General features: G+C 37.4%; 1 protein-coding gene across 2 annotated transcripts in view; it reads left to right on the top strand.

The window, feature by feature from the left end:
• The first annotated feature begins 1,006 nt into the window (after nucleotides 1-1,006).
• Nucleotides 1,007-21,533, top strand: part of LOC133651773 (ras association domain-containing protein 1-like) — a 45,094-nt gene continuing 24,567 nt past the window's right edge. Inside the window, exons 1-6 of one of the 2 annotated variants that reach the window (XM_062049894.1) lie at nucleotides 1,007-1,274; nucleotides 2,285-2,641; nucleotides 8,818-8,936; nucleotides 18,290-18,394; nucleotides 18,473-18,752; nucleotides 18,823-18,938. In XM_062049894.1, coding sequence (XP_061905878.1) covers nucleotides 2,326-2,641; nucleotides 8,818-8,936; nucleotides 18,290-18,394; nucleotides 18,473-18,752; nucleotides 18,823-18,938 — 936 coding nt within the window. In that variant the 5' untranslated portion in view covers nucleotides 1,007-1,274; nucleotides 2,285-2,325. Of the gene's footprint in view, nucleotides 1,275-2,284; nucleotides 2,642-8,817; nucleotides 8,937-14,406; nucleotides 14,782-18,289; nucleotides 18,395-18,472; nucleotides 18,753-18,822; nucleotides 18,939-21,533 lie in introns of those variants that run through there. The other variant, XM_062049902.1, reaches the window with a different exon arrangement.

Below are 21,533 nucleotides of genomic sequence, written 5' to 3'. Positions count from 1 at the left end.
TGTTATTTCATTTTAAATTTCAAAAGAGTTTTGTGGCTCCCATTGTTTTCTTTAATTTGTGAAACTGGTCAAAATGGCTCTTTGAGTGGTAAAGGTTGCCGACCCCTGAATGATGTGATAATGTTCATCAGTCAACTCATTGGTGTCAATTTTCAATCTATCAAGATAAAAAAAATAATATCAAAATCAAATTACAGGATGTTGTTAATGTAGTTTGATCATTTTCTTCGACTGATGTACTAACATCATGTTTTTTTTTTTGTTTTTGTTTTTTTTTACATATGTAGCATAATCTACAAAGATACAAAGGATTGCTATTGTGACATCTAGTGGCCGCATTTAGAAAAGCGGTTTCTTTTATTCAAACTATTTCGGCTCATTTTTATACTTAGCAAACTCATCCCGCGGGCCGGATAAAACCTGTTCGCAGGCCTGTTCTGGCCCGCAGGCCGTACGTTTGACACCCCTGGTGTAAAGTCACCCTTCGAATTCCAGCAGCCATTTTTGTGACAGATGTCTTGTCGGGGGATAATATCAGTGATATGCGGTCAGGGGAGGCCGCTGAGACAGTCTTTTCTAAAATTTATAATACAATAAGCTAAAATAAACATGAGTATTTGTACATTAAACTCCGTTAAAAAAGTATTTTCTGTATAAGTATAAATCGTTTTCAGCACTTTGTGAAGGAAAGATTGCTGCACACAAGCGTGTGTGTGAAATGTGCAGCAATCTTTGGGGCGGTTTGCTCGGTTGGTAGAGTGGCCGTGCCAGCAACTTGAGGGTTCCAGGTTCGATCCCCGCTTCCGCATAGTCACTGCCGTTGTGTCCTTGGGCAAGATACTTTACCTACCTGCTCCCAGTGCCACCCACACTGGTTTAAATGCAACTTAGATATTGGGTTTCACTATGTAAAAGCGTTTAAAGTCACTAGAGAAAAGCGCTATATAAATATAATTCACTTCACGCACACACATAGATTCTTACTGTTGAGAGTTGCGAAGATCCCGGATGTTACTGCTCATCTCCAGATGTAGTCTTCTTCACGCACTAATGTTTGCAACCAGCGCCCAGGAGGCTCTCCTCCGTGACTGAACTAGGAAGATATTACTTTGCTGCATTATTGCTTTACTGCTGAATTAATGTACTACAGTATTGCTTAAATGCCTTATTCCATCACAATATGAAGCTGCTCACCGCCGTTATTTCTAACTGCGGCGAAAGTTTACTTCAGAGGGAAGATGTCTTTGAGACAAAGCGATCTTTCCTCCGGTCGGGTGAGTTAAATAAACACGCCGAACGATAGCTATTTTACGTTACATTTGGAAAATAGTTTTTATTAATGACTTCAGTCGGTCAGCGTTTACATCTTAACGTGTCTGGTTAAAAAGTGGCTATTTCTTCATGGAAATCAAGCGTTCATGCTAGGCTAATACAGCGCGACTAGTGTACACTTCGCGTCCCGTAAAAAACTTTGCTTGTAAAGTTTCAAACTTACACTTCGAGCTCATACTTCAGTCAGTCTTGGCTGTTTTGTTTAGAGGCGTTGTTTTTCCTTAAAACACATACAACGAGAGTTTAATAGAAAATGTACAATCAAGTATTTTGTAGCTGTATTCTAGCTCTTGAGTGAAAATTATGTTTACACCTGAAGGCATCAGCACATCAAGGCGTTACTGCTCCATTTTCACCATTTCTTAATTGATGGGATAACTAGTCAGTGTAGCATACATAACATATACAACACCAAACTTCTAAAAGTAAATGATAAACACAAAAATACATAATTAAATTGCATTACATTTTCATTAAATACAACTTTTGACTGTTGTAATAATAACCAGGGGTGTTTGGATACAACTTTTTCACGTCCGATTTAATTAAAAAGTTGCAAGAATATTTTTTAATTTAAAAAGAGTTACAAAAAGAGACAACTGGCATTATATCAAAATTATTTTTTGATTTTGATTGGACGTGTCATTGTGAAAATGCTTAAACGAAAATTAAAAGTATGTTGGAGTTTGGGTGTTTGTGGAGGGAACAGTGATACAGTCATCTAAAATAATGTGTGTTAAAAAAAGGGGGCAGATAAATATAAGAATGTTATTATTCCATCTGTTCCTTTCTGATCATGGAATTGTATAAGAAACAAAAACAAAAAAAACACAATGAAAGTGTGAACTGTACATGGCTTGTATATATGCATTTTCATGAAAGGAATAAAAAGAAATGATGATGATGCATTTGACATTCTTGTTTTATGGTATTCTTTTTCTGCCTTTAAAAGCGATCATGGAGGGATAGACGTTTCAACGCGGCGCAAAGTCCATGGGGGAGTTCATCGAACTCCAGGACCTGAGGCCAGGCGAGAATCACGTCCGATTGGCGGCCGCACATTCGCCATGCTGGCCTCCGCGTCTGGAGAGAGCCAACGCCCTGAGGATCAGCCCGGGGAAGGTCCCGGATATGCTGAGCCGGGTGGGCATCATCCGCATCCTGAGCAGCTCTGAGCTGGACCACCACCTCACGGAGGAGACGGGAGCAGGTCATGACTTTCAACCCTGCAGCCACGCTCAGCCCACCTGGTGTGACCTGTGTGGAGACTTCATCTGGGGTCTCTACAAGCAGAGCCTGCGCTGTGCCAGTGAGTTTGCCTATGCCATCTTTCTCTTTTCTTCAGCCGAAGGTGGTGTTCAAATGTTTACGTTAAGAACTCTGCAGTAACTTCACACTTATGTAAAGTACTCGCCTCTTACTCATCTCTCGCTTGAATATGAAACAAAGTCTTCAACTTCCTGTTCTTCAACTGAAAGCCTCACAAAACGAGCCTGCGGTTTGTTGTGCATACAGTGTGCAGCAACACTTCTAAAGATTATTACAGCAAACGTCAATTGTTCTGTAATAAAGCAACAGTTAAAAGTGTTTGCAAATATCTTACACACATTTCTTTCAAATTAATGCGGTAGACAAGAAATTATGTTTGTTAAACATTGGTTTAAATCAGTGGTTCTCAAACTTTTTCTGTCAGGACCCCTTTCAGATGAAAAAAACATTTGGGTCCCCCCTCACACCAACAAAAGTCACAATAGTCACAGAATTAGTCAAGTTTAGATTTATTGACATAACATAAATATGTCTTTTTCAAAAAGATAAAACATCTTAAAGTTTTTTTTTTAATGTGCAAAAAATGAAAAAAAATGCAGCCATTTGGTGAAAAGATGAACAGTTTACTTTGCTAAAAAAAATAGTTTTATCACAGCGTTAGTGGCTGCAATGAGCCTGTTTTGCACTGCACATTTTTTCAAAGCGGGGTTGCAGGCTTGATACTGCCACTCTTAAGTCATGCTCAACGTTGAGTTGAGATTAGAAATTAGGGTAGCTAGCTACTTTCTGATATTCAGCGCGGTTTTTGTCTTCTGCTTTCTGACTTGCGGTGGGCGTGACTCGCGGTGGGTGAGCGGAACAACGCGATTTGTTTATTAAGTCGGCATAGAGATGGTGTTCCGCCGTAAGAGACATTATTTATTCCTATTTTTATAGTATGTTAATTTAATGCTTGTCTGGGTTTTTAAATGAAATGACATATGTATTTGTATAAATAATAATAAAAAATTTAAAAAAACAATTTGTTAAAAAAACTTCTCGTCACTCGCGCCCCACCAGTCATGCCTCCGTGCCCCTCAACGGGGGCCCGCCCCCAACTTTGAGAACCACTGGTTTAAATAAACACACCTGGTGGTTTCTAACCATAGGGCCGTGGCCCATTGTTGGGCTGTGAGCTCCCTCTAGAAGGCCACCAAAATATATCAATTTCTCAGTTGTGGTCCGTATGGGCCGCAGCAGTACCAAGGTGTAATACCATTTTCTACCACTTGTGGCAGTCATTGACAATCTCAAACAGAATCGTGTATAAAGAGAGTGTGACCAACTCGGTTTCAGGCGATTTCATCAATGATTGGTCAAAAGACACTCACGTGACTACAGGGCACCATAACTGCTACTAACTTTGAACTGATCCTGTGTGTTTGTGGCACTTCCTCGTTAGGTTTTCGACATGTGAAAATGTCCTGTTGTTCATGGTGGGGCTGCTCCACCCGTGAGAATTGTGCATGTTAAAAAAGAGAAAGATCAGTTAGAATATTATATAATGAGTGATACACTATATTACCCAAAAGTATTTGGCCACCTGCCTTGACTCACATATAAACTTGAAGTGCCATCCCATTCCTAACCCATAGGGTTCAATATGATGTCGGTCCACCTTTTGCAGCTATTACAGCTTCAACTCTTCTGGGAAGGCTGTCCACAAGGTTGCAGAGTGTGTTTATAGGAATTTTCGACCATTCTTCCAAAAGCGCATTGGTGAGGTCACACACTGATGTTGGTCGAGAAGCCTTGGCTCTCATTCTCCGTTCTAATTCATCCCAAAGGGGTTCTATCGGGTTCAGGTCAGGACTCTGTGCAGGCCAGTCAAGTTCATCCACACCAGACTCTGTCATCCATGTCTTTATTGACCTTGCTTTGTGCACTGGTGCACAGTCATGTTGGAAGAGGAAGGGGCCCGCTCCAAACTGTTCCCACAAGGTTTGGAGCATGGAATTGTCCAAAATGTTTTGGTATCATTCAAAGTTCCTTTCACTGAAACTAAGGGGCCAAGCCCAACTACTGAAAAACAACCCCACACCATAATTCCTCCTCCACCGAATTTCACACTCGGCACAATGCAGTCCGAAATGTACCCTCCTCCTGGCAACCTCCAAACCCAGACTCGTCCATCAGATTGCCAGATGGAAAAGCGTGATTCATCACTCCTGAGAACGCGTCTCTACTGCTCTAGAGTCCAGTGGCGACGTGCTTTACACCACTGCATCCGACGCTTTGCATTGGACTTGGTGATGTATGGCTTAGATGCAGCTGATCAGCCATGGAAACCCATTCCATGAAGCTCTCTGCGTACTGTACGTGGGCTAATTGGAAGGTCACATGAAGTTTGGAGCTCTGGAGCAACTGACAGAAAGTCTTTGCACTATGCGCTTCAGCATCCGCTGACCCCTCTCTGTCAGTTTACGTGGCCTACCACTTCGTGACTGAGTTGCTGTTGTTCCCAAACTCTTCCATTTTCTTATAATAAAGCCGACAGTTTACTTTGGAATATTTAGGAGCGAGGAAATTTCACGACTGGATTTGTGGCACAGATGGCATCCTATGACAGTTCCACGCTGTTAGAGTGCCTGCTGGGCACTAAACACTGCAGGAATGTACCAGTTGAGTATGTCAAATATGGCCACAAAATTATACTTTCACAAAATCAAAGCATGTTTTATTGTAAGTTTATGAGCTATATGAAGTATGTTTACAACTATTTATAGACATATTATTTTGGTGTATGTTGTCAGAAAACCTAACGTCAAAACAACTGCAATTCCATGCATTCAGGCACAGCCGCACACGTCCTTGGTAGCAGTCATGGCGCCTGTTGTTTAGTTGGCCATACTCTCTTTATACATGAGTCTGATCTCAAAAAAACAGAAGAAGTCTGGAGATAAAGTCATAAATAAGTTTCTTAAAGGCAAAAATTATGAATGAAGTGGTGAAGCTGTATTTTCATTTGTCCTTAAATTTTACTGACAGGTTATTTAAAAAACATGTATATATATATATATATATATATATATATATATATATATATATATATATATATATATATATATATATATATATATATATATAATTTTTATTTATTTATTTGTTTTTTTTAATTATTAATGTAGATATAATTTATTTATTTTAGCATTGGGTAATTGTAATTTTGTTTTTTTCATCAGTTTTTTATGAGTCCCTTATTTTGCAGTATATTTGATTAGTATTTATTTTTTCAACCAACCAGACAGAATCCTTGATATTAATCTTTCTGAATAACATGTTTTTATATCATTTGATAAGGTTTATCCTGATAAACTGTAAGTAGGTTAAATATAGATATTGAATATGATTAAAATCAAGAGTAAGATTACTAAATAGGTGTAAATATTTGAGTGGGACCCAGGCCCCTCTGTAGTGGTAAAGTACAGTATTGACCATGTTGGCTTGTCGGATTTCAGAGGGTTTGGTAGATGACAATAGCGTCTAATTTGCATGAAGCCAGCTAAACTGAGCCTTCTGGTTTTTGTCATCAGAAATATTCTGTCATGTTTTTAAAGTTTATCTAACAGCAGGACATAAAGTATTGGACTTGAAAGTGTTTCTTTCTTTCCATGCTGCACGAGCTATTTAAAACACTTCCTGTATGGACGGTAAACTGGGACAAAATTAAATAAATCAATAAATCTTTAGATACTAAATTACTTACAGGTGTTATTAATTGATTACAATTGAAGTAAATGCCTAAACCTGTTATTGTGTAATTAATTATTTTAATGTTAAAACACAAATATTTAATTATTTTATTAATTATGTCATTACTTATTTAAATATTTCACAATTTAACTCTACATTTCATGATTTCATTGATTATTTCATTATTTTCATTTATTTATAATTAATTGTTTATTTAATTATGTAATTATTTCCATGAGCCTGTGTGGCACAGAGGGTCAAATGGGACAGAATAAAATAATACATCTTTGCATAATTAATTAAATGTGTCATTAATAATTTAAAATTGTGATTGAATATATATGTGTTATTAAATGTGACATTAATTAATTTAATGTAAAATATATATATTTGTAACTATTTAATTAATTATTTCACAATTCAATTAATTGTTTTAATATTTAATCAATTATTTATTTAATTATTTCACAATTCCGTAAAAAAAATGTTTGTTTTAAATAACAATTTCATGATTAATTATTTCACGATTTAATAAATTATATCATGAACACATTCTTTTATTTGTCAAACTCACCCATAAAGTCAGTCAGCAGAGATATTAGGATTCGCCCACTGACTTTGACGGCTAACCTGTAACTTCGCAGACACATTAGGTACAATGTCACCAGTGCGCTAATTCACGCAATTTGCACAGAATTATGTGCGGCCTTGCAACTTTGTCCAGAGCCCATAATCGGCGTAATTTTTGCCAATGCAATCTGTCTCTGTGTGGCGCTCAAACTTTTCAACTGTCTAATCTAAATGTATGTATGTTTCACATGTCGACGAAACAGCAACGTGTAAGTTGTAACAATATATCAACTCTTTATTGATCAAACCACACAACTATTGTCCTCCCACATAGTTCAGAGCTACTTCCTGTTCCAGTCTACAGTGCAGTATATAAACATGTTACTTCCTAGTTTACATGTATTTCTATATTTACCCAACATTTATTTATCCAAGGTAAGACAATTAAGAACATATTTTCGTTCGCTATGCTGACCTAACAAAGAGGCAGCATTTACATGTTAGAGATGGTGAAGTGTGATGATAATCTCTCATTGTCTCTTATGTACCAACCAAAATTAGTGCTGTAGATAACTCTCAACAGTTCACAAAAGCTCTTAATGTGAGGGGCTAAATGTGTTGGAACATAAATGAATGTTTAAGATGGACAAATACTTTTTAAGTGTAAAACATACACAAAGAATAGCTGCACCTTGTGGACTACAGAACAGATAGCGGACAATAAGGTAGCCTTTGATGATGCTTCTGATTGTAATTAGAATCAGTTATTACTATTATTAGATATAATGAACGAAAAGACTACAGTAATTTGACAATGAGTTCTAAGTACAAACGTACATGCTTTTTCTGCCATCAAGTATCTACTTATAAGTCTGTTTGGTATAAAATGAGTAAAACACCAATACAGGATAATTTTTTCAACTTTGTTGAAATCCTGTGATTTTTGAGGTTTTGAGGAACACTTAAAAGATTGATGAACAAATTCCAAGAATTACAAGATGATTAACTGTTATTTAAAAAGCCTCAAAACATGGCAACTTTTGCCACAACATTTCTAAGAAAAGGGCTTCAGCAAATTCAGGAATTTGACTTGTAGGGGTGTCAAAAAAAGTTGATTTTCAAGTGTAATCACAATTCTTATTTGCAACGATTCTTAATCGATTCAAAAATCTATTTATTTATTTTCCCAATCTGTCCTGTCCAGCCACTCAGGCATATCATATTGTTGATGTAGATGTCCATATTTGCTGTCCAGATTTACTTTAGAAAAGAGATGTGTTGGATACTTCTCTTGTTGACTTATTTGTATTTGACTTTATTAAATGTTAGGGCAGCATTTTATTAAACAAAACTAGTTTTGTTTTAAGTAATATAGAAATTAATCAGAGCTGTTTATCTATTTTACGGAGTAATGTAGATAATCATGCAATTGCCAATCAATGTTATTTGAAAAAAATTTATAGATTTTGTTTCGAGAATCGTTTTGAATTGAGAATAAAATCTGAATAGAAAATAATCGAATCGAATCGTGTGGTGCCCAAAGATTCACAGCCCTATTGTTTTCCATTTTTTTGTTGGAAGTCCTGTGCTTTTTTGCTTTTTGTGGCTCAGGTTACAAGAAACACTTAAAACATTGATAACAAAGTCATAGAATCACATGTTAATTAGATGTTATTTTAAAAAAGCCTCAAAACATCTAACTTTTTCTGCAGCGCTCTGAAAAAGTTTCTGTCTGCATTAATTTTAGGCTGCAAGAATTATCCGCCAAACCCTGGAGTCACTGAAAATAGATATCAATGCCTGACACTGTCAGGAAATCATAGAACAAGATGTTCATTACCGTGCGTGTAGCGTGCACTGGTGTACAGCTGTACATTAACGTCACGTTTGTTATGTTTCATGAATCTCTTCCAGATTGCAGGTTCACATGTCACTACCGCTGCCGTCCGCTCATCCGCTTAGACTGCAGCTGGGACCAAGGCTGCGACCAAGCGTGTGTGGTAGAGCTCACCATAGAAACTGACACAAATGTGGTAAGACAAAGTTACACGACATACACTTGATGTATAAAGCACTTTTCACTGTCATCCCAGCAGGCACCAGACAATAAAACAACGTTGAGAACTTGTTGAATTAGGTCCTGACGTTGAGTAACTCAAACATAACGATGAAACAACATGCTTTTTGACTATGTTTAATCAATGTTGGGTTCTGACGTTGATTTGACCGTTGAATTTTGGTCATTTCCCAACTAATATTCAACACAAATACGGCGTTGAAACCGCATACTTTTTCACAACGTTTATTCAATGTCAGGTTGTGATGTTGATTTGAGCATTGAAATTTGGTCATTTCCAAACCAACTACATGAATCCAACGTTGGACATCAATGTTGTCTCAATTTACAAAATACTATTTTGCAACATTGTTTTCGAAGTCAGTTTTAAAGGACATGTATGTATAATTAACGTTGTATCAATGTCTTGTGCCTGCGGGGATTCCATCCTACCAATTAGTTTAACTGTTTGCCTAGGTGTGCTGGTTAACAGGATTAAGATTAAATGAATGTGTAAAATTATACAAGTGCATTTACAATCGTTTCTAAAGCCAAAACAGGAATTACATGTCATTCAACTATTTTTATTGTTGACAAATTAGATTAGACGACTTGTCAAGGGTGTACCCCGCCTTCCGCAAAAATGCAGCTGAGATAGGCTCCAGCACCCCCCGTGGCCCCTAGAGGGACAAGTGGTAGAAAATGGATTGATGGATGGAAATTAGATTAGATTACATTTGATAAATTAAGGTTTTAATGACAGCGGTAGGTTAGAGTTCAAATCCCAGCCGAGTCATACCAAAGACTATAAAAATGGGACCCATAACCTCCCTGCTTGGCACTCAGCAACAAAGGGTTGGAGTTGGGGGTTAAATCACCAAAATGATTCCCGGGCGCGGCGCCGCTGCTGCCCACTGCTCCCCAAGGGGATGGGACAAATGCAGAGGACAAATTTCACCACATCTAGTGTGTGTGTGACAATCATTGGTACTTTAAAAAAAAAAAAAAAAAAAACAACAACAACAATTAGTAGCTTTTATTAGGTAAGAATAAAAATACAATTAAAAAAATGAATCATATTTATATACTCATAATTAACATAAATTTGCTAATATATTTTGTGTCCATCTGCTGCTACTATTGTACATATAATAATAGTGATGTGCGGGCTTAAACTTTGCGCAATATCTCAATGCTGCTAAAGACCGCTGCACCTCTCTGTCACTGCTTAACTGCTTGTCTTTGTATTAGTATACTTCCTTAACATGTCTTTATTTTTCAACATATCATGGGTACACTTTATATCTACTGTATATTCATAGTATTTTTTTTTAAATGTCCTAATGCTTCTAGAAATTGGAAGCGGAACTCTGAAGTTTCATTTTATATTGTATGAAATGTCAAGAAAAGCATTTTATAATATATAATTATTAAATACGTTAAAATGATGAGTAACATTTCCAATTGGGTCTTTATATTTGACTGGTCCCTTGTACTGGAACATTTGGGCCCTGAGGTCAGCGGGGTTAAGAACAATAGGTTAAAAGCCTATTTTTACTGCTATCTGTTCGCGAGCGTTTTTAAACTGATCATGTGAGCAAATACAAAGAAGAAAAAAGAAATCAGAACGATGTATTTATGATGGCACTAAGGGGCCACCCCTTCCTTGTGCGTAGGGCCGCGCCATCTTTGGGGGACTCCTGTTTTGCGAGAATAAGCGCATTTAAAATGTCAATTAATGAATGACATGGTACTTTATGTGAAGTTTTATCACAAATGTAATCCTCGGCCTTTCCTGCTCCGTCACTGATAAGAATTTAATAACAAATTTCCACAATATTGTCACTGTCCCCTCTTTATGTTTATGTTTTGATTATGTTACAGTTGTTATATTGCAGTTGCAAACTTCCCTCTTCAATTTAGTATGAAATTAATATGCAGACTTAAATCATTCAGATTACTGATTACCTGTTAAAAGAGCTGTCTAAAGTTGAACAACACGCGCACACTGGCAATATGAATGAAACGGCACACAGAGTTGAAATTAATAATTTTAAAAAGTGAGGTTTTGCCTCAAAATAATAACTACAACTGAAGTTAGTTTAAAGGCCTACTGAAATGATTTTTTTTAATTCAAACTGGGATAGCAGATCTATTCTATGTGTCATACTTGATCATTTCGCGATATTGCCATATTTTTGCTGAAAGGATTTAGTATAGAACAACGACGATAAAGATCGCAACTTTTGGTATCTGATAAAAAAAGGCTTGCCCCTACCGGAAGTAGCGTGACGTAGTCAATTGAACATATACGCAAAGTTCCCTATTGTTTACAATGATGGCCGCATGAAGTGAGAGAGATTCGGACCGAGAAAGCGACAATTTCCCCATTAATTTGAGCGAGGATGAAAGATTTGTGGATGAGTAAAGTGCAAGTGAAGGACTAGTGGGGAGTTGAAGCTATTCAGATAGGGAAGATGCTGTGAGAGCCGGGGGTGACCTGATATTCAGCTGGGAATGACTACAACAGTAAATAAACACAAGACATATATATACTCTATTAGCCAAAACACAACCAGGCTTATATTTAATATGCCACAAATTAATCCTGCATAAAAACACCTATGTGTTTGTTATGCTAGCTCCTAGCTCCTCTGCTAGCTCCTAGCTCCATAGAACGCGCCAATACAATTCAAACACCTGATCAACACACACAATCACTCAGCCCAAAAGACCGTTCACCTAACACAAGGTTCATAAAGCTTATATATTTTTAAAAAGTTACGTACGTGACGCGCACATACGGTCAAGCTATCAAATGTTTAGCAGCCAAGGCTGCATACTCACGGTACCTGATATTCAGCTGGGAATGACTACAACAGTAAATAAACACAAGACATATATATACTCTATTAGCCACAACACAACCAGGCTTATATTTAATATGCCACAAATTAATCCTGCATAAAAACACCTACGTGTTTGTTATGCTAGCTCCTAGCTCCTCTGCTAGCTCCTAGCTCCATAGAACACGCCAATACAATTCAAACACCTGATCAACACACACAATCACTCAGCCCAAAAGACCGTTCACCTAACCCAAGGTTCATAAAGCTTATATATTTTTAAAAAGTTACGTACGTGACGCGCACATATGGTCAAGCTATCAAATGTTTAGCAGCCAAGGCTGCATACTCACGGTACCTGATATTCAGCTGGGAATGACTACAACAGTATATAAACACAAGACATATATATACTCTATTAGCCACAACACAACCAGACTTATATTTAATATGCCACAAATTAATCCTGCATAAAAACACCTATGTGTTTGTTATGCTAGCTCCTAGCTCCTCTGCTAGCTCTTAGCTCCATAGAAGACGCCAATACAATTCAAACACCTGATCAACACACACAATCACTCAGCCCAAAAGACAGTTCACCTAACCCAATGTTCATAAAGCTTATATATTTTTAAAAAGTTACGTACGTGACGCGCACATACGGTCAAGCTATCAAATGTTTAGCAGCCAAGGCTGCATACTCACGGTACCTGGTATTCAGCTGGGAATGACCAAAACAGTAAATAAACACAAGACATATATTGACTCTATTAGCCACAACACAACCAGGCTTATATTTAATATGACACAAATTAATCCTGCATAAAAACACCTACGTCTTTGTTATGCTAACTCCTAGCTCCTATGCTAGCTCCTAGCTCCATAGAACACGCCAATACAATTCAAACACCTGATCAACACACACAATCACTCAGCCCAAAAGACCGTTCACCTAACCCAAGGTTCATAAAGCTTATATATTTAAAAAAAGTTACGTACATACGCAAAAAAAAGTTGCGCACATACGGTCAAGCGATCAAATGTTTAGAAGCCAAAGCTGCATACTCACGGTAGCACGTCTGCGTCTTTGTCATCCAAATCAAAGTAATCCTGGTAAGAGTCTGTGTTGTCCCAGTTCTCTACAGGCGTCTGTGTATCGAAGTCAAAAGTCCTCCTGGTTAGAGTCTCTGTTATCCGAGTTCTTCCATCTTGACTGCATCTTTCGGGAATGTAAACAAAGACGCGCCGGCTGTGTACTGTTGTTGCTGACTTCGTTCGAAAAATATGTCTGTTTCGCACCGACAACTTTCTTCTTTGCTTGCTCAGCTTCTTTCTCCATAATGCAATGAACATAATTGCAACAGATTCACGAACACAGATGTCCAGAATACTGTGGAATTATGAAATGAAAACAGAGCTTTTTTGTACTGTATTCAATGGGGAAGGCATACCTCTGTTCCCCGGGCTACGTCACGCGCATACGTCATCCTCAGAGGCGTTTCGAACCGGAAGTTTAGCGGCAAATTTAAAATGTCACTTTATAAGTTAACCCGGCCGTATTGGCATGTGTTATAATGTTAAGATTTCATCATTGATATATAAACTATCAGACTGCGTGGTCGGTAGTAGTGGGTTTCAGTAGGCCTTTAATGGTTTAGATATCAAATTTATTTAGGTGAATTATCTAATTACCTTAGATATATGTATTATCTGTATCACTACATTAACTTCAGAACTGTATATATTGTATATACTGTATATTGTGTGCATATATATACCCATATATAGTACATATATATTGTATTTATGTATGTTTATATATAGTATATATAGTATGTTGTATATTTGTATGATATTATATAAATATATGTATATACACATGTATAGGCTATATATGTGTGTGTATATATATATATATATATATATATATATATATATATATATATATATATATATATATATATATATATATATATATATATATGAATATATTGTTACTTTTCATACAGTCTGCTTTTTTTAGCCCAATGTGGCCCTGAAGGCAAAACATTTGGACACCCCCAAACAAGCAGCCTATTTTGCATAAAATGTTCCTAGTATTGTACCCTTTATAGTCTTTATAGTGACATTACAACCTCAAAAGTACTGTATCAAAAAAAATTAACATACCTGAATATTACTATAATTGAAAGAATGAACGTTGGTGTTTAACTGGTGTCTTTTTTAATAATTTTTCTATTTATTTATTTTTTAGAAAATGTCACTGTATCAAATACAACGTGAAAAAGTTGATGAAAACCAAAGTTATAAAAATGCTGTGTTCCCAGTGGGAGACAGCAAACTATGCAGCTGACAATATAACAGCCTAAAAACCTCAGAGCTAATATGACAGTTGGCTGTGTGCTGATTATCTGCTTCAATAGTTGTTTTTTTTACGAATTTTAAAGGATGACCACGTGATATTGGCCACGTGAGTAGGTGATTGGCCCGACTCGAACGTCACTTCCTGGTACGTGATCCAATCAGAAAGCGCTGTGCTGGATTTGTTTATTTTCTAAAATCCAACGCCTTGTTTTTTTTTACACGGGCGGGGCTCAGGAAATGACGCCTCCCGGGCGGGTCTAAGGAAGTGCCAGCACATCCTGTTTCATACGAGCAACTCTCCTCTACGAAGGCGGAAACGTGGCCGGTTAGAAGCTAAAGTTAATATCTATTAATAGCTGGCCGTGCGAGTGCTACATTAGCTAACATAAGAATAAGGCTTATACACTTTTGCCCGGCTTCGTAATAATAGCAACCATGTCAAGCGCGGTTAGTGACTCGGATAAGGCGCCTTCATTTGAGAAGACCTGGGGCAGCTCCACCAGCAGCGGCTACTGCAGCGCGGATGACTCCGACTCGGAGTTCGAACAGTTCTTCACTGCCAAGACATCCTTTTTCACAAAACGCCAGAAATGTAAAGTACCGGCAAAGAAGGTGAGATGCGAAACTACGAAAAAAATACAAACGTGGAAGTTACATTCCAATCCGTTATGGGCGCTTCCTCTTTTTTAATGGAGTACTCAAACTTCCGAGTTGTCCGCGAACGCAGCAGCATTCGCCGTTAAATTCCTTTCTGTGCAGTTTGAAACTAAACCCAAAATGTAAGTATAATAACTTCATGTACATATCATAGCAGAATGGTTTCACACCGGGACAATTAAAATGTAATATTTTAACAAACACAAATATAAAACATTCAGCTAAAAATGTTTGATGATGCAAGACTGTTTCCATGGCTACACCCATCATTCATAATATCTTTTTCCCCGCACATTTTTTCCATGACTCATGAAATGTGTGGAGTTGTATCGTAGTAAACCACACACACATTTTTACGGGCCGCGTTTGCATTATTTGTGTTTATAGCCCATTAGTATTCAGTCAATAGAAGTCAACATTGATGTATTGATTGGTTTACATCACAATTAGAGTGCTTCCATTAAGATTTTCTGCTTTATGTGCATATAAGAGTTCCAAATATCAAGGAGTTTATTTGACCGTATATGGCTCTACTTGTTCTATTTAGCATATGTATTCCATCGATCCATCCATTTCCTAACGCTTGTCCCTATGTCAGCGGCATTCCGGGGGAATGTGGAGTACACCCTGGACAAGTCGCCACCTCATCACAGGGCCAACACAGATAGACAGACAACATTCACACTCACATTCACACACTAGGGCCAATTTAGTATTTAACTTCATTGATTGTTGCCAATCAATGAAGTTAAATACTGCAGTATTAGGAAAAGTGATGGATATTGATTTCTGGCGGGCTAATTCCCCAGTTGTGGAAATAAATGTTTGTTCAGTTCATGCAAGCAGGAAATGCCATTGTGTGGGTTCACACAGGAAAAAGGCCATTTCATGCTACTAATGATACTGCAGATGCCAGCAGCCAAATGTGAACATAAGTGGAACATGACTGGCGGAGGAGTCAGATGACCTCACAGGATGTGTCTGCTACACAAGGAAAGCATTGTATCTCTGCTGGAGGCTATTTTTACATCGATAGACAGTGAAGGAATGCAGTGTGTTGAACCTACACTCATTGCAAACAGCTGCAGGTGGCACATGCACCCCTCGCATTATTACTACCGTTATCGCTCCTTTCATTACTCCTTAATTACTTCCTTCATGCTCCTCCGCTCCTCCAGCAGGGCTGCGGTGTGACAGGATTTGTCCACGCTGACATCATCACTTTGGCTGCGTTGGCAGGAAGTGTTAGGACTGACGCAACAAGCGTTCACTGTTTTTATGGAGGCCATTTTTTTCTCTATAATGAACAGCATTGTTTTCTGTTTGAATCTAGTCGTGAACACTGTTTTGTGTACATGAGCTTATAATCAATACTTTTCTAGAACACACCATCTGTGTGATCTTGGATTTGAGTTTAGGTCGAGTTTTTTCAAGGAGTATTAACAACAAACTCAAAAATGTAACTTTCAGCAAGTTGCAAACACCGCTTTAAAACCCCACGTAAAAGAAAACAAGTCATAATCAGGAGAAGAAAGCTAAACAATTTAAGACAATTGAATTTTATGAAAACAAAGTGAATGTTTTGGGGGAAATAGTCATGAGGGAAAAAACATTGTCATTTTAGAATAATAAGTAATAGTAATAATAAGTAAACATATTAAAAAGTTGTAATTTTAAGAGAATAAAGATTTTAATTTTACTGGAATAAAAAAAAAGTATTTCTGAGAATAGAGTGATGGTATGAGAGAAAAATACATTTTCTTAGAAAAATAAGAAGTTAAGTTGGGCAGTTTGTAAGTACATAATTTTACAAGAATAAATGTGCTATTGCAAGGGGTAAATGTTGTACATTAGTACAATTGTCCATCCATCCATTTTCTACCGCACGTCCCGCTGGGTCGCGGGTTGTAATTTTTGCAACAAAAAATATCAAGTTGTCCTATTATGAGAATAAACTAATTGTCTGAAAACAACAAATTGAAAGAAATAACTTTGAGCAAGTTGCAAACAGCTCCTTTAAGGCCACGCAAAAGAAAACAAATCATAATCTGGAGAACAAAGCCAAATCATTCGAGACGATTCAGTTTTATAACTTTATTTTTAGTAGTAACATTTTAGAATAAGGACTTTTCAGAATTATGTTGAAATATTCAAAAAGTTGCAAATTTAAGAAAATTAAAAGTAATAATTTTACTGCAAAAAAGTAGTAATTTTTTTAAGAATAGCGTAATATTATAAGAGAACAATTACGAGAAGTAAAGTTGAACATTTTGAAATGACAAACGAAACATCTTGAGAGTAAAGGCGTAAATTTACAAAAATAAATGTGCAGTTGCAACAGGAAAATGTTACTCTATGATTGTAAAATTGAAAGAAAGTTGTAATTTATGAGAGAAAATAACTTATTGTCTGAAAATAACAAATTACATGAACAAACACAATTTAGCCAAAACTAATAACTTACAAAATGGTTGGTTGAAGTTTATTTCGAACATGTATGCAATTTCAACATGATTCGTCACATATTTTCCATTTGTCTTTACAACATGCTCAAAGAAGAGTAGGAAGAAGCTAAGCTTATTTAATCATACCCACTTTCCACTTCATAGCGTGCACACACTAGCGATCAGCGCTCTAGTTGCCAGCCTGTGGATCACTTCGCTAGCTTTCTTCTCCATGAAATGAGCAGTATCACCAGTTCATGAGTTTATTGAATTGCGGTTATCAATCACGGTTTTACGATAATTTTGATTTGAAACAGTAATACTAACCATTAACAATTTTATGGCGGTCTATCAATAGTACCGGTAATTGTTACGTCCCTGAAGTAAGACCTTGGTGGGATGTTTATAAAGCTAGTGAGTGTTCCTTATTAACGTCTGAGTCGAAATGGCTGCGTTGGTTAGCATCTCTGGAGGCTAGCATAGAAAGCTAACAACTCACAAGAGCAGCTCTGTTCAGTTTTAATAGGTGTGCCACAGAGTTAAAGTTAAAGTTAAAGTTGCCGGCCTTGCCAGCAACTTTAAGGTTCCCGGTTTGATCCCAGCTTCCGTCATCCTATTCACGGCCTATTCACACTTTATCCTTGCTCCTGATGAATCGTGGTTAGCGCCTTGGATAGCAGCTTTCGCCATCAGTGTGTTGAGTGTGAATGTGACGTATAATGTAAAGCACTTTGGGTATCATTCCAGGTATAGTAAAAGCGCTATATAAATACAGACCATTTAATAGACGTTCTGAACAGCCCAGTTGTTGTTGATTGACAATTCAATGACCTGAACAATGCGAATATCCATAGAAGTTGTGGAAAAACAATTGAAAGGTTTAAATAATAAAGACTTGGTTTAACAAAGACTGACATATTTAATGTTTGACCATTGAATAAAGTGATGTTTAATTGTAAATCCTGGAAATTACTCTGTGCTGAGCACTGACACCTAATGGTTTTCCCATGTAACTGCAGGATGAAGCGACCGAGTGTGGTAAGCAGGAGTTGAGCACAGGCGACGTTCAGAAGCAGGTGAAGGAGTACAACTCCCAGATCAACAGCAACCTCTTCATGCACATGGTAAGTGTGTGTGTGTACGTTTATTATTGTCATGTTCACACACACGTTCACGCGTAACCTTTGCTTTGCTGGGCGCAGAACAAGGATGGATCATACATCGGCTTCATTAAAGTGCAGTTCAAGCTGGCGCGGCCCGTGTCAGTCTCTCCCTCCCAAAAGAAGGCGCTTAGCGAGAAGAGGCGCAGTGGAGTCAAGCGCCGCACCTCCTTCTACCTGCCAAAAGAGACGTCCAAGCACCTTCACATCAGCTCGCACACGTCTGCTCGCGAGGTCATTGAGGCTCTGCTGAAGAAGTTCACCGTCGTGGACAACCCCGCTAAGTTTGCTCTGTTTGAGCGTCGGGAACGTCACGAACAAGGTATGGCCTTGCGTCACGCGGCATTTACTTGGAGAATTTGTAAAGTGAGCGTATTTGTCCTGCTTTCTAGTTTACATCCGTAAGATGTCTGATACCGAGCGGCCCCTCCCTCTGCGACTGAGCGCTGGACCCAGCCAGAAAGTTCTCAGCTTTGTGCTCAAAGAGAACGAAACTGGCGACGTCAACGTAAGTGTAGCATTCTTTACAACATTGTACTTATTATACTCCAGCTGTTTGATTATAGTGTGCATCGTAGTTGTAGTTTTCAGTAACACATTCAGAGGTGTTGAAATTTCTTATGCTACTCAGTAGCATGTATATGGCATATTCAATGTATATTAGCATCAACCTAGCACATCTTACTTTCTATCAGGCATGTTTGCTTTGTTGGCATGGAAAATTACAGGTTCACATAGAGAATGTCCTACTAAGTTTGCACTGAGTTCTGCTTGTTTCCCCGCCAAGTGTTTGAGCCGGTGCCGAGTTTTCAACCGTACTTGACTTTACGGGCAACAAAGGTATCAAATATGGTACCGTGTGATCTTATGTGGATTGATACCCAGCAGTAGTGCCTATAAAAGTACTGAATTCGATTAGGGCTGCAACTAATGATTATTTTTATAGTCGACTAGTCAACGATTATCTTAACGATTAGTCGACTAATCAGATAATAAAGCGTACTTGTATTTAATGGCTCTAATTTTTCCTCCGACTTCTAAATGCAGCCTAAGTTATTTTGGGCATGTGTTTACCAGCAACAGATATGACCAATTCATTCACAAATATTTATTCATACTGTAACTGTGCGGCTCATTCAGCTGTTACAAAAAATAAAATGACTAATAAAATGTCCATTTGAAAGAAAGGAAAGGCAAAGTGCTAAAATAAACATAACAATTAACCTTGTTTTATGTATTAAAAAAAACAGTTAAAATAGCAGCAATGAAAACAAACAACAGAACACAAAATCTAACTTCTTTGAAAAGAAAAGCATGTTGTGATGTTTACAAAGCTGCACACTGGTATATTGACTATTGATTAACACTTGGCAGTTTTAGCACTCTAATAGACTCAATGTTTAGAAGTCTATCTTTGATTAATTCTTAAAATAGTGGCTTTTTAATAGATTGTATGTTTAATTTTATGATACCTACGCATTGGTGCTTGTCAGTTTCTCTGTGTGCGCATGCGCGCGCAGTTCGCGTTGGCATTGCAAATTGACGTAGCTTTAAAACGTACTGGAATTGATGTAGTTTCGGTGGCTGACTTTGCCTAAAATGATGGTTAGTTCTTTTTCACACAACTTCGTTTTACTCTGGTTAGCTAGCTAGCAAGGTAGAAGCTAGCACTGAGGTTGAGATGCATCCTCCCTCCAAATGTCGGACATCATGTCTCCGCTTTAAATGCAGGCGTATTACAGATACACTGCTATAAGAACATGGTCCATTTTACATAATGAGTAAGGTATTCATGTTTTTAACAAATATAAGAGGAAATATCCTCAAAATGTACATGTTATCACTGTCGTTGTTTTTGCGAGTGACCCACTTCCGCCCGGAAAAACACGAGTGATGACGTCACGACTATTGTCGACAAATATAATTGTCGGCAACAAATTTTATTGTTCACATTTGTCGGCAAATTGTTTCAGCCCTGAATTCAATACCCATCCCTACACTTGGGTTCGTCCAGTTTTGATTTTAAAATGTTTGTTCGCTTCATAACCTGAATACAAGACACCTTTTTTACCATTTTTATTAGAAAAAAATTATGATTTGGGTCCATCTGGTATTTGTAAAAAGGTTGTACCTTTAATAGGCACCCGGGAGTGCTCTTTGTTGGGGTTTTGCTCCGGACGAAGTCGTTTAGCGCCATCTGTTGGTTCGAATGTAGAACTCTCTAGACCTTCGACTTTTCTTTTTCTGACCTTTTGTAAAGGGAAACATGTTCTATAATCAGTTTCATACATACAAATACACTAAGGATGTAATGATATGAACATCTCATATCATGGTTGATCATGACCAAAATTATCCTGGTTATCATTATCCCTGTATTGGTAAATGTACTAAAAAAATACTTATACACGCATTAAGATCTTTTAATAGATTTTTTTAGAATATGCACACGGTTAGAAAAGCCCCTATTTCGCAAGTTTTGTGTTGCTTATGCTTCACTGAAAGTGTTTTAGTGTTAGGATTACATCTGTTTTAATGGCTGAGGTCTTATTGTTTTTAATATTGGTTTGTATGGTAGCACATTAAGATTTATTTAAAAGAAAAGTGTGTAACAATTTAAATCTATTATTCTTGTTTATTATGTCTGGGGGGTGTTGCGGTGTCCTACTCTGTTCAGGAGTCATTGAACACACAATAAAAACACCTCTGTCTTTTATTCCTCTGAGTGTAAAACGATGACACTGTCAAAGGAGAGCACAGCTTGTAAGGTTAATTTGCACAATTGAATATCTTAGTTTGTATTGGGGTGTGTTTTTTCATAATGGGGGAAATGTGTTAATGACTTTTGTTTTCATGTTATTAGCATGTAAGCTCGCGGGTCCATGAGTTTATTAAAGTGCAGTACGGTCTTTCCATAATAGAAATTTAAAACCCTAATACTAACCGTCGGGAGTTTTACCACGGTTAATAATACCGTTTATTGTTACAAACCTAATATTAAGTCGTACATACATATATTTGTATTAAAAAAACTAACAGGTGCCGCCTGGTAATTTCTGCAATTGGGTAACTATATTGCAAAATAGTGTAAACTAACAAAATA

This window comes from Entelurus aequoreus, linkage group LG01 (assembly GCF_033978785.1).
Source record: "Entelurus aequoreus isolate RoL-2023_Sb linkage group LG01, RoL_Eaeq_v1.1, whole genome shotgun sequence".
Taxonomy (NCBI): Eukaryota; Metazoa; Chordata; class Actinopteri; order Syngnathiformes; family Syngnathidae; genus Entelurus; species Entelurus aequoreus.
Note: the sequence above shows the minus strand (reverse complement) of the source record. Positions and strands in the feature narration are given on the sequence as shown.